The 14,531-nt window shown below is 34.7% G+C and overlaps 1 protein-coding gene across 1 annotated transcript; it reads right to left on the bottom strand.

Annotated features, from left to right (window-relative positions):
- Positions 1-479: 479 nt before the first annotated feature.
- Positions 480-13,529, bottom strand: ETAA1 (ETAA1 activator of ATR kinase). The gene is made up of 6 exons (XM_065891376.1): positions 13,185-13,529; positions 11,902-12,030; positions 11,553-11,629; positions 8,384-8,496; positions 6,081-8,128; positions 480-964 (listed from the first exon to the last, which is right to left on the bottom strand). The coding sequence occupies exons 1-6, from the start codon at positions 13,405-13,407 to the stop codon at positions 837-839; spliced, it is 2,718 nt and encodes a 905-aa protein (XP_065747448.1). The 5' UTR covers positions 13,408-13,529; the 3' UTR covers positions 480-836.
- Between the last annotated feature and the right edge of the window lie 1,002 nt (positions 13,530-14,531).

Raw genomic sequence — 14,531 nt, forward strand, 5'->3', positions numbered from 1 at the left:
CTCTGAAGCAAATGGTACCATTTGCCTAAGTAACCACTAGAATGAAAGAAATCATTCTAATCCTAGCACAGCTCCAACTTGCCTTCTGACTTTGGGAATAACAGTATTCATTTCTCACCTATACAGTGAAGAAGCTGGACCAGATGATATCTAAAGTTTCTGACAGTTCTAAATGTTACTGATGGTACACTACTTATATAGCTAATCCCCATTCTTCTTTCAAAACTAAACTTCTTAAATCAGCATTTTCCCTAAAAATGGTGGGAAGTTTCCAAAATGTATTACATTTTAGAAAATTTTAAATTCACAGCTATTACAAACTAGGAATTGAAAATAATAGTTTTCTTATGAAGTCCTTTATTTCCTACCAATCATGTTCCTAAGAATATGGAAGTATTAATTAAAATTCAGAAATGTATAAAAACCTTAAGGAACAGTTATTGAAAAAAGCTATAAAGAAATAATCTCTATTAGTAAGCTGAAGTTTTGTATTAGGAAAAGATTTATTACAGTAAGAGTTAAGTGGATTATCTATTTTTTGATGATCCTCTGCAATCACAGTATTTAAAAATAAAACTACTTTTCTCTGTATGATTCTACTACATAATTGCTAACTTTCCTGAATTTCCAAAACTGACATGCAATTACTTTCACATACATCTCCAAGGAAAGGTTTCACTGACCATTGTAAACACTGATTTATTAAATAAAGTAGAAGTCCATGCTTTATAATTCAGCATTAAATTTCTCATAGAGAAATCAAGAAAAAATATTTCCTATCATAGATAGTTATCAACTGTCTTTGTTACCTCCCAAGTAACATTTCATTAAAGAAATCAAGTTAAGTGGGAGCTGTCTTTCTTTACAGATGATGCCTGTGCTTTGGCCATTCTTCGAACCAGCGCTTCTTGTCTTTTTCTCTGAATTTCTTCAGGAGAATACTTTCTATTTTTCTCTTCTTCCTCTAAAAATGAAACCAAATATAGATATTAGCTTTACAGACTATATAGTCGTTCTGAATAAATTTTAATTTTTACTTGTTTATTACCCAGATTTGCTACATTGGTTTTGTTATTAAACTATACTTTACTAAATATAAGACTACAAGTACAGATACAGTACAGTACAAGGCTCTAGGCCAAAATAAAATCAAGCACTGATCAATCTGTTTGATGCACTCTTTTCACAGTGAGATAAAATCCATTTGATTAAAACTTGTACATTTTGACTACCCAGCAAATAATTTTTGTGAACAATGACATCTAATTTATATAACCAATAAATGAATATATTTTAAAAACAAATTGGAATTTTAACTGTTATATAAATTGTAATAGAAAAGGAGTCAAAATATAATGGATTAAATTAGATACCAATACCTCAAAGAGTATATTTTTACTATAAGATATTCTATGCTAATATTCCTACTCTGACTTTTTTTCCTCTACAGAACTCCAAGATTTTCATTTCAGCTATCCAGGAAAAATATTTTGGAGTAATAGACTGAAATCTATTATGTCAATAAACATGTAACTCACTGTCAGATATTATATTTTTATTCAGAAGATATATTTTCTACAAACATTGGAAAACTATTTCAAGAAGCAGGATATCTGAATAAAATTTTCAATATGAATGTCTTTTAATATATAAAATATGAAGCATTCTGATATATTCTTATGCAACACACTTTAGTGTATACTTCAGATAAGCCTACTATAAAATAAACAATGCTTTAACTTAGATAAATGAAAATGAGAAAGTTCTATTTTAATAACACATCCAATTCTGCCTCTACCAAAATTCTGACTTCTACTAAAATTAATTCCACAGTTAAGTCACTCTGGGCTAAAATATTAGATTATCTATGTAATGCTATAAAAATCAAACTTTAAAATTAGTAAAACTATTTTTTCATTTAAATAATGTTTTAAAATCAAGCCCATCATCCTAATACATATTTAAGTGACCGTGTATTGGTAAAACTGTTTATGTTGTAAAATCTACCTTTCAGAGAAGTAAATAAGAATTTGCAGCACTGTCAGCAGAGAAATATTATTTACACTGACAGCTAGATAGAGGTTCAGAATTTAGTGGTTATGACATTTCTCTTGTTAACTAAGGTAGATATTTACTCAAAATATACCATCTTTCCTTCCTCAGTATAATCAGAAATGAGAGAAGGTGTTCAGGGTAAGGGACACATATCTCAAACTCCCTGGATGATTCTGTTGCCTTTTATTTTCTAAGTCAATTATCTCACAGACTGTAGCTATTTTTTCTTAGAGAATAATACTAAAGCATACTTTAAAATTAGCTTGACTAATTTATCTATTATTTTAGTCTGAAAGCTGAGAAACACAAGAAACTCAGAATACACACACACACAATTTACATTCAGTTGACCATAAATTTGGAAGGAAAATAGGTTAATAGTCCATGATGGCAGAAAAGAACATAGCTCCCTAAAACTGGCCTTACAGCTGGTTTTGTGATATTAATAAAGTCTCATTAGGCAAATCTGATTTCAAAAGAGTCATTCATGTCTCCCATCAGCACTTCCTTTAACACAATCTGCAATGAAAATACATAGCAAGGTCTCAAACTATTGCGAGGTACAAAGCAAGAGTGGCTCTTTTTAATCTTAATCCCAAAGCAGGGGTCAGGAAACTTTTTTCTTCTGTAAAAGGCCAGAAAGTATGTTAACCTTTAAAAAGCATGTGATTTCTTGTTGCAATTGTTCAGTTCTGCCCATGCAGCATGAAAACAGCAATGGACGATACATATAAGTAAATGATGTGACTGTGTTCAAATAAAACTTTGTTTATGGATAATGAAGTATGAATTCCATATAGTTTTCAAAAGTCATGAAGTATTATACTTCTTTTGATTTTTTTCAACCACTTAAAATGTGAAAGTGGGACTTCCCTGGTGGTGCAGTGGTTAAGAATCCGCTTGGCAATGCAACGAACACGGGTTCGATCCCTGGTCCGGGAAGATCCCATATGCTGTGGAGCAACTAAGCCTGTGCGCCACAACTACTGAGCCTACACATGCTGCGGAGCAACTAAGCCCGTGAGCCCCAACTACTGAGCCCACGCACCGCAAGTACTGAAGCCCACGCGCCCTAGAGCCCGTGCGCCGCAACTACTGGGCCTGCGCCCTGCAACTACTGAAGTCTGCACGCCTAGAGCCTATGCTCTGCAATAATATTAGGCACTATCAAACTTAACAGAAAAATTGTAAAGTAAACTGAAAGGCAGATTATCCATCCATTAAAAAAATGCAGATAAGACAGGAGACAGGAGTTTTGGAAAAACTCAAATATTCCAGAGAGATTTAGTTTTTAATGGAATTACAACTATAAGTAAATAAATTCATGTTGGAAGCATGCTTCAATTAATTATACTTATTTAAACATAAACTTAAATGTTTAAAACTATTATAGACTGACAACAATTTTAAAGCTTCAAAATATCTAGTTTGAGTGACAATGTAGAGAAGTATTCATTGTCAGTGTTGATAAGAATATAAATTGATGTGATTGGGGGGACGATCTGGAGATATCCATCAAAATTTAAAACATTCTGAACCTTACATAAATTTTCAGTAATTAACATACAATCACACAAGTGTGTGTAAATTTATGTAGAATATTCACTGGAGGACTGTACTGCTGTTTATAATGCAAACAACTGCAATCAAACTAAACCTCCATCAACAGAGAAACAGTTAAATAAATTATGGTACATCCATATAATGATATACTATGTAGCCACTCACAGGACTAAAGCAAATCTATATGTACTAACAGGAAAAGACAGTTACAATGTATTAATTGAAAGCAAAACCAAGTTGCCAGATAGTGTATACTATATAATTTCCCTGAGGAATGGTTGGAGGAAAGGAGAAATAGAGGACTTACCTTTTTACATCCAATTAATGTATACTGTTTTCTTTATTTTTATAAAACTACATATTACTGTTACAATGTTTTTTTAAAGGGAAGGATCACTTAAATAGGGAAGTTGTAGCAATAATGCCAACAAAAGCATCATCTAAACAGAAAACAATCATGTTAAAAGAAACTAAAAACTCCCTTAACCATAGAAGCATTGATCTACATAATAGGTAAGAATCCTAATGCTTAGCCCCAAGTGAGGGAGACTGATTAAGGAAATCTATAATTACAAGCTAGCATAGCAAATGCTGTAACAGAAGTTAGCACTGGGTATTGGAGAAACCCAAAGAAAGAGAACCTTAATCATTCTGCGTGGTTAGAAACACACTGGCTTTTAAAGGATAAACAGAAAAGAGCCAGCAGATTTGGCGTATGCATGTGGGGGCACTAGGTTTCTGGTGAAGTGCCCTGGGCATTAAGAAGCACATGTAGTTATGCCAGAAATATTCCCTTTTAAAAACTACTACAGTATCAGTGAATGACAGACTTTTCACATTATATTGCATGATGTTCATTCAAATACTTATTAAACATCTAACTGGCAGCTGCCGTGGTAGGCCTAGGTATTCACTGATGAGACAGACAGTTATCAATATTTGATTGCAAACTGTGATCAAAGAAATGAAGGAAATAAGAGAGATGACTGAAAATAACAAGGAAAGCATTTATAGACTGTTGAAGGAAGGCATCTGTGAGATAGTAATATCAATACTGAAACTGAGACCTAAGGATAAAAAAAGCACCAACTGGACTTCCCTGGTGGCGCAGCGGTTAAGAATCCACCTACCAATGCAGGGGACACAGGTTCAAGCCCTGGTCCGGGAAGATCCCACATGCCACGGAGCAACTAAGCCCACGCACCACAACTACTGAGCCTGCGCTCTAGAGCCCGCAAGCCACAACTACTGAGCCCACACACCACAACTACTGAAGCTCACGTGCCTAGAGCCCATACTCTGCAACAAGAGAAGCCACCACAATGAGAAGCCCACGCTCCGCAACAAAAAGTAGCCCCTGCTTGCCACAACTGCAGAAAGACCGCGTGCAACAATGAAGACCCAACGCAGCCACAAATAAATAAATAAATTTATTTTTTTAAAAAAAAGCACCAGCCAAAGGAGGGGTGGCGGTCACATGCTGGGAAGCAGTGTTAGCTGGGACTAGCAGTCAAAGCTCCTGAACTAGAAAAGAACTTATTCTGTTTGAGGAACTGAAGTACAGCTGGTGTAGCTGAAGCCTAATAGGTAAGGCAAAAAAAAGAGGACAGGAAGGTTAAGGAGAGATAATCCAGGGCCTTGAAGATCACAGGGTAAAGTCTGGATTTATTTGAAATATGACGGACAGTGGCTGAAGGTTGTCTTTAAGCAGACAAATGCCATATTTGTTTTTTATTTTTTCTCTTGTTTTAAAAGATGATTCTGCTCTTTGGAGACTAGAATTGACAGGGAACAGGTAAAAGAACTGCAGTAGTCCAGTCAGGAAACGTTGGCTTGCATGAGGGTGGTAGCAGGAGACAGTGAGAAAAATGGACAGTTTTCAGATATATTTTTTGAGGTAGAAACAATGGAATCTGATAGAAACGAGAACTGGGGAAAAGAACTGGAAAGAATCAAAGATCACAGGATGTACTGAGTAAGTAAATAACAACTCTAACCATCATAACTAACAGTTTTATATCAGATGGTATTCTAGCAAAGGCATTTAATTAGAATGCTCTAAATCTTCAAACAGTGTTCACCTCAATATTCTGCTAAACACAGGAGTAAGATTATTCAAATTTTAAAACAATGAGATATTTAGTGAACACAAGGAATCTTCACACAGTAATACATGAATCTATAAGTAAAATTTTCCAGGTAATAATTCAGAAAACATTCAACACATACTTATCGTGTGCCTACTATACACTAGTCACTGTATTAAATGTTGGCAAAGAATTCGATGCAGTCTTTTCAAAACATAAATCACCCAGTATTTGTATATTCCAGCATCATTATTTTTAAGAATCACTTTAAAACTTCTAGTTAAACATCATAGTTTTTAACATGTATGTTATGCAAATTCAATAAAACAAATAACTAGTTTGGTTACTTTTCAAAGAAAATTATTTCATACATACCTTTTGAAGTTTGTTTCAAAGATTCAGAAAATTTCACCAAAGACTGCTGTTGAACAGCCTTCCCACATAATGGGTTGACAGTTTTATTTTTCTGCAAACCCTGTGTGATTTTGGTACCAGAGATACTTCCTGTTATACAATTGTTATTAAACTGAGAAAGAATTTGAGAATGTTTTATCTTTGTAAACATGTACTTAGAAATTTTCACTGTTCTGTTAAGGTCACTCTGAGTTTCGTCTGTTACGGTGCTATGCGATAGATGTGGAGTACTCAATTTCTTCTTATTAGCAGCAATTTCTGTACTCATATGATCTGAACTCACATTCAAACTTGAACTTCCTGTGAGAACCGATTTGGAACTATTCACTTGTTTTGGAACATCAGTGTTATTCCAAGAGACATGCAGATTATTGATCTGACAATTTGAGTTCTTAGAATATATAGTCAAATTTGTCGTGGCACCTAAAAACCCCGGAGAATTTCCACAAATTTCCCTTTTCTCCATCTTCATTGATTTATTTATTTGTAAGCTATCTGTCAACGAAGATGTTTGCACTGAAACGCTGTTCAGATTCAAATGCTTTGATTGCACCAACTGACTTCCTTGTTTAGGTGTAGTAAACACATTTTTGGCTCCGTGTTTAGAACTATTATTGATCCCAAATACACTTTCTGATGTCTTGCTGTCCACTCTAATGTCTTGTTCCTGAGTTAGTCTTTCAATATCATCACATGCTTGGTATAATAAATCATCATCTACATCATCTGCTTCCCAGGTATTCTCTAAGTGATGACAGGCTTTAACAATTTCATTGGTAAATGATGTATCATTCCAATCATCAAAGAAAGAACGAAGCTTTGATACATTAGTCTGATTTGGGTTACAAACACTGATTTTATTGCCCAGAGTTGAAGAGCCTAAAGGCTCGACATTAGTAGGTGCCTCCAAAGACTGATTAAAAATGGACTTACTTTTTTGTTCATTAGAACATCCTGGGTTCAAAGTAAACTTTTTTTCAGAAGCATTTACATTAGAAGTAAATTTAATATGAGTATCTTCATTTACTTTTGCCAGATTAGATGCAACTGCACAGTCTTGAATTTTGTCTTGAACAATTGTATTAAAAGATTTCTCCAATTTCACTTTATTTCCAGTGGATGATAATTTATTTGGTTTATCATTCGGCTTTGGTGAAAATCTGTATTTTGCAGCATCTGTTAATTCACTGTTCCATGTCTTTGAAGGAAGATCTTGCAAAATTTTTGAATCCCTTAACCTGGTATCTAGACTTGTATTCATTCCTGACTTACTTTTACCATTTTTACTGTTAAAGGTACAAATTTCCTTTTGATCAGTAATCTGGGCTGTTTCAGGGGCAGCGAAAAGTTCAGACATTTCAATATTTTGCATAACAAAAGGTTCATTACTTAGTAAGTTTTCCCAATCATCCTCAAAATCACTGGTAGTAAATGTATTACTGTGCTTATTAAAAGCTCCTGGTTCCTTAGTACAGGAAGTCACATATGATTTTGTCATTCCAGGATTATCTACTTGATGAGAAAGTGATCCTTGGGTTTTATTTAGTAGTTTTTCAGTGACCAGAGTTTCATTAGTAATGATGTTCTCCTCTTTCAAAGCGTTTTTCTTTCCAAAGGTAGTACTACTGGTGTTCAAGAAAGCATCTGACAGATCTTGGCTTAACTGTCCACTACATTTCTGAGTAGAACCATCAAAAATGGCGATAAAGGCTGCTTCAGCATTTTGGTCAAATGGCTTCTGACTGCTGTTTTGATCATTTACCACAAATATCCTGTTTTCTTTCGCTGGCTTCTTTATCATAGCATTATCTATTTCAGGAACTATATCATGTAGTAACTGCATCTGTACATTATCTCTGGAATTATTTAAAGTCTCTGCTTCTGAAATCATCTGGATAAGATCATGATTTCTCCTGTTTTGCTCTTGAATCACATCCAGCTCTTCCATATTTTTATCAAATTGCTTAGCCAATTTCATAAGTTCCTCCTCCTGATTTTGTGATTTTAACCTATTAAGCAAATATTTTAAAAATTACAACTAAGCTCTAAGTCATAAATATTCAGTTGTTATTTAACATATTTTAATGTTAAAATTCAAAAGTTTTAACACATACTGATATTATAATTATTTTAAGTCAAAATTTTACATGTCAAAATTAAGGAAAATAATTTATAACCATTTTGACATATTCCCCAAACCAAAACAGAATATTAAAAATACTTACTTCACTGAATGTTAGAGAAACTGCGAAGTTTGAACTTACTTTGTGCAGCCAAGTTTTGCTCTTGATTTTCCTTTTGCTACACTAGGAGTGCAAGGAATAGCAGTTGCACCAATCCACACGCCCAGCATGGAGTCTGTTGTTGGTTTCTCATCCTTTGGCAGAAGGGGAAAAAAAAAGAGGTGTAAAAGTACCAAAACCAACCAAACAAAAATCCACTTTAATTATGCTGAATTATTTTCTTAAAGCAATAATTTCTGGTAAGGTGATAGCTACTAAACAAACTCCAAAACAATGAGAAGATGGAGGACAGCACTAACAAGCTGCAAGAAGTGATCTATTTATGTTTCTGGGAATGAAAACACTCAGAATTGGGAATTCCTTATTTTCAAAAAAATTTTGCTTTTAAGAATTTAATTAATTAGGAAATGCATGTTCACTAGTAAAAGCACATCTTTTATCAAAAGAAAACTGAACACCTTATTTCAGTTGTCATAAGATATTCATAAAATAAACGTTAGTATCAGAAATAAACCATGTAGCAGGAATCATTAGTACTATGAATAAAGAGAGATACATATGGAGTTTTTTCTGTATCACCTGATTCTCCAAATTTTCCCTATCTCCATTATAACGCTTATCTAAAGTTGGGACAATCCATGTTGACCTTAATTGACAACACTTAGGTAGAATTAAGACAACTTAGAATTAAATCAGGACCAAGCTAGAGATAAGTGCAAGGTTAGAAGTGATGCTATGAATGAGGGATAAGAACAAAGAGTAAGTAGAGAAAGCAGGTAAAGAAGCTTAACCAGTATTAAGGCTAGAAAAAAGCCATTTTAGTCCTGGATCTTTCTGCTATACCCTTAAGTCACTTGATCATGCATAAAATTAGAGAATAAATTTGTGTATTAGTTACAAACCAAACCAATAAATTAAACAAGTTAATCATTTTCTACTCTATTTTTATAGTACCTAGAATGAGCATAAACAAGCAACTATCACACAAATTAAAATAATCTTATCACTAGTTCATAGATTACTTGAAGGCAAGGACTCTTCCTGATAGTTCAGCATCTAGCAAAATGCTGAGCATAAAGATGTCAGTTCATGTTTATTCACTAGAAAGTTAGGTGAAAAGATACCTACAACTTGGTATTTCAAAATCCTCAATCAACAAGCAGTTTTCTTAGATGTCCAGTTGAACCTAGTAGATTTTAGCTTTGCAAAATACCCAAGAAAAGCAATAATTTTGATTTTAGATGCAATACATATTTTCCCTTTTGTTTCAACAATCTTGAATTTAGGGAAAAATAACATTCTTAATGATTTAATTATGGATACTTTTCGGTCCATTTACCAAGTAATTTAAAATTCATTCCATTTTTAGAATATAAAAGTACAATAACTTTATACATCTAGTTATATATATACATGGGTCCTATGTGTTTTTTATAGTATTTTTTACAGTATTTGTAAATGTTATATTTTTAAAATTTCCTCATCAATAATTACAATCCAGGTGCTGTAAAAGGTATCTAAGCACATATCCTAGAGTATACTGTGCAGAGTTGTAAAAATGATGGAAAAATATACACCATCTTCAAAAAACAACATTGTACAAAAAGTATCCCTGAAGAAAGCAAAATGACTGACCAATTAAAAGTGCAAATTAAAAAAAATGTCATCTCTGGAACTATTAAGGTGACTTAAATAATTATTTGAGGAGGATAACTCACCTAAAAATAAACAACATGAATATGTCATTCTGAGAAAATGACAAGTTCTTTAAAAGACCTTGATATTACCAAAGATTTACGTGCTTTAAAAGTGCTCAGTTGAAAATGGTAATATTTAAAAGCAACTAATTTCACTGTACTTTTTCTTATACTCAAGTTACCACTTGCATACTGTTGCCATTTCTTTATGTGAGTTATTATTTCCAGCCCACTTAGGTAGAGTCCAATAATTTACTCAACTATCTTTTTATCACTATTGAGGCTGGCCAGCCCAAACACATTTTATTATGCTTCTTTCATGTGAAACCCACAATTGATGAAGATCTATTGTTAACTTATGAAGCAAGTAGTATATGGTATAAAGGCTATTTAACTAATGAACTGTATGTAAAATGCATTTCTATGACATACCAAACATGGAATGTAGAGCTAGTAGCAACAGAGTTGTTTTGACTGTGTTAGCTGTAATTCTGAATGTTTTATAGTTGCTAAGAAAAACTTTATTTCCTGTCTCCTCCACCTGGATGATGGTGATCCTTGCAACCAGTTTGGGCCAGTGTCATCTATTGTTTATGGTCAACATATAGTCACTATCAAAGGGCATTTCAAGGAAAAATACTAAACTTCCTATGGAAAACATACTAAGCAAAAATTGGGGGTTTTCTGGATTTAAATGTTGCTAAATAAGAAAAAGAGAAAGGAAAGAGGTCCAGAACAGAGGTTGACCTGAACTTATACTTCCCTTACACTCAAGCATTACAAGAGCTGAAATGAATTTTTAAATACAGTTCTGTTACAGCAAATAATTTAACTATCATAATTAACTTTAACCTAGCATCTGTAGTGCTCTGTAGTTTACATAAATTTTTATCCAATTCAGTCATCATAATAATCCAAGAAAGAGAGCAATACAAGTAATAATTCTATTTTAATGGCTGAATGAACTAAAGTTCTGAGAGTTTAAGGGACTTGCTTAGGGTCATCCAGCATAGGAGGCAGACTGAGAACTAACTCCAAATCCAATGTTTTTTCCATTTTTATGTTTCTTGATGATATTATAAGCCAACAAGTATTAAGGAAAGCAGTTTCAATGAGGAAAAGGTGTGCTATAGACAGGAAAAAAAATACCCATCACCAAAAACTTAGAAGTTTAAACTTTTAGTAACTTGAAAAATGATACCATATATTGTTAAATAACATTAAAAACAAAATAAACACAAAGCTTTAGTTAAAAATCATCATTCTAAAAAAGTATATACATATGCTTAGGAAAATATATATTACCAATTTTAAATTATGGTCCTTTTTTCAAAACATGCATTTCAGTGGTAGAAAAGGTAAAAATAATCTTTGCTGCTCTGTTTTTAAAAAAGAGAATAAGACAAAATATTTTTCACATAAATGAACTATAAAAAAAACTTAGTGGCATATTTTCACTGTTTTAAAATAAACTATAAAATACTGATATTTACCTGAGGAGCAATGCGATTAACAATATGTGAGATTTCATCACTATCTGTGGTGTAAATCCGCTTTTTTCTTCCTTTACCTAAAGAAACAAAGACATTTCTATAAATTAAAAACAAAAAACTAATTTTTAAAAATAGTGGTTACGTCTTAGAACACAATTTTAATTAGCATGGCTTAGATCACTACGCATTCTGACATTACACGCGTATCACAGAAACATGATCACTTAATATTCTCGAAAAACATTTGCTGTATAAAAGTTCCTGATGTGGTTATCTGACTGAAATTCTACAGTTAAATCCTAATCATTAATCAAATATTCACCCAGATAAAAATGTTTTAACAAATTACCTAACTGTTTCGTCATTGGAGAATTCTGATCCCAGAAGATATCATTCTGTCCATCTGGATCATTAGGAGAACTGAAGGCAGATGACAATAAATCCATTTGCAGCATTCTCTTTGGTGTTTCATACATTTCTACATAAAATAAGATTAAAATAACAATTATTGCATTTTAAAGCATTACTTTACTTCATAATACCCCAATGTTAAATACCAGCTTAGACTAAATTTTTTTATAGTCCAATTATAAATTTCTTTCCCAGAGATGATTATATTACTTTAGCCACAACTGAAATGTTTCACATAAAATCCCTGTAGTACTTCATAAGTTTGACATTGTAAATAGCAAGTATTTTAAGACAATCTAACAGCTCTATAAATGTACAATACTGTATAACCTAGTCATTCCATTCATTACCCCTGGAACTAGGAGGTTTTGGGAAGCACCTGTAATTTACAGATACATTTCAAAAATCAAAAGCATTTCAACAGAAACTTCAGAAAAAGTCTATGTTTAGCTTCCTTTTGCCAACTCTATCCAACTTACACTAATTACTTCAAAAAGCTTTAGTGAGCCATTTCTTGGTTTTGTCTAGTATCACTTTTTTTGTTTATTCTACAATTGCTCTGTCAAACTAAAAACAAGGTAATAAAAGCTGTATTTTAAGAACATGCTCTAGGAAAGAGCTCTTATATGAGTTTCAATTCCTACCAGGACTTATTAGAAAAAATTGAACACCAAAAAGTGATCAGAATGAAATACTCAGGGGCCCTTGGTTTCCTACTATGAGGGATATTATACAAAGGAACTTCCGGTTTATTCATAACGAGTTGAGACATCACCAAGGCTTTGAGGATAGAGATAGCTATATATTCCAGTCGGCCCCTTCTCTAAGTCAGATCAGGGCAAAAAGTTTAAGGGGAAATAATTCCCGTGGTAATAAGCAGAAGGCACAAGATATTATTTCTCCTCCCTCTGCCACTATTGATACCTGGAGGAGCAGCCTACAAATTAGCCTTCCTCCCTCCAACAGGTAAACCCCACAATCTATTCCTGTGGCAGGGGCGACAAGCGGTTGTCACGCCTAACGGGGCAGTGCTCACACTCGGGGATGAAAGCCCTGGGCGGGGGGGGTCGCGTTAATTTTGGACTCACGAGGGAGAAGCCCAGGGAAAGAAAACACAACTTCATACTCCACTCCCACCTGCACCCGGGGTTTCCTGGTCACGAGCTGGCCTCTGAAGCTGCGGCGCCGAAGCCCAGGGAGGCCCCGCTGCCCACGTCTCACCCTCGGGGTTACTTTTACTGCACGAAGCGGCTATTGGCGGCTGCTCTTGCTGCGGCAGGGGCCGGGGAGGCCTCTCTCCAGCCCCACAGGGCCCTGAACCGCGGGCCGACCTCAGCCGCCTCTTCCCCGTTTCGACCACCGAGCTGCATTCCTCAGTCGCCGCCGCTTTGCGCGGCGTGTTCTTCAGGCCAGGGCTGTCCCCATATTTCCTTCGCCGACTCATTGCGTAGGACGCCCTCCACCAGCCGCTTCTCCTTTCACATTTTGCAACGGGAGCAGTAGAGCAACGGAGCTACGGAACTACAAACCGGACCCCGCGCCAACGGCCGCCGCCATTTTGGCCGGTGGGACGCTCGTAAGAGGCGGGTTCTGATTGGCTGCGTCCGGACGAGGGGCGGGGCGGCCAGGGTTCAAGCGGCGCGCTTCGGCAGCCCGCGCAGCGAACCTGCTCTACTCTGCTCGGATTCGTCAGGATAGGAACTGGTTGAAAGGGACAGCCGTCTGGCCACCATAGCTGAGAATGAGAGCATGCGACGTGGAAAGAATCCACTGGCATCTGTGTATTGAGTTTACTCAGATTCAGGTTCTTGTAGGGTTTAATATTTCGAAGAAGAGGAAATACAGGTATAGATTAAGAAGGAAGGCATGAAACTTCTTTCATGGAGGATATGTGCATAGAAAATCAAAACATGTAGGAAAAGTTATTAAATTCATAAATTAACAGAGTTGCTGATATGAAGTCAATATTCGAAGATCAATCATGCTTCAATAGATTAATAATAAATGTAACATTGACTTTTTAAAAAAATATGATTTATAGTAGCATACAAGGTATCAATTAACTAGGAATAGATTTAACCAGATTGCAACACCCCTACAGAGAGAATTATGAAATATTTTCGAAAGAAATTGAAGATCTAATAAATGGAGAATTATACTATGTGCATAGGTTGCAAGACTCAATATTGTTATGATGTGCTTCCCAAATTTATCTATAGATTCAATGCAAATCCATTCAAAATGGCAGTAGGTGTGTGTATCAATGTGTGTAATATGGCAAGTTTATTTTAAAATGAACATGGAGATGCAAAAGGCTAAAAATATCCAAGGAACTCTTGAAGATCTCCTGAAAAACAATAAAGTTGGAGCTCTACCAGTTAAGACAGTGTGGCAATGGTGAAAGGATAGACAAATAGATGAAAGAAACAGAATAAATGGCTCAGACACAGATGTCTACATAAATGTACCGTCGATTAAAACAAAGATGACCCTCCTGAGCAGTGTGAAAAGGACTTTTTGATAATAAATAGTGCTTAGTCAATTTGATATACACATGGAAAAAGAAAC

The sequence above is a fragment of the Phocoena phocoena genome, chromosome 14 (genome assembly GCF_963924675.1).
Source record: "Phocoena phocoena chromosome 14, mPhoPho1.1, whole genome shotgun sequence".
NCBI lineage: Eukaryota > Metazoa > Chordata > Mammalia > Artiodactyla > Phocoenidae > Phocoena > Phocoena phocoena.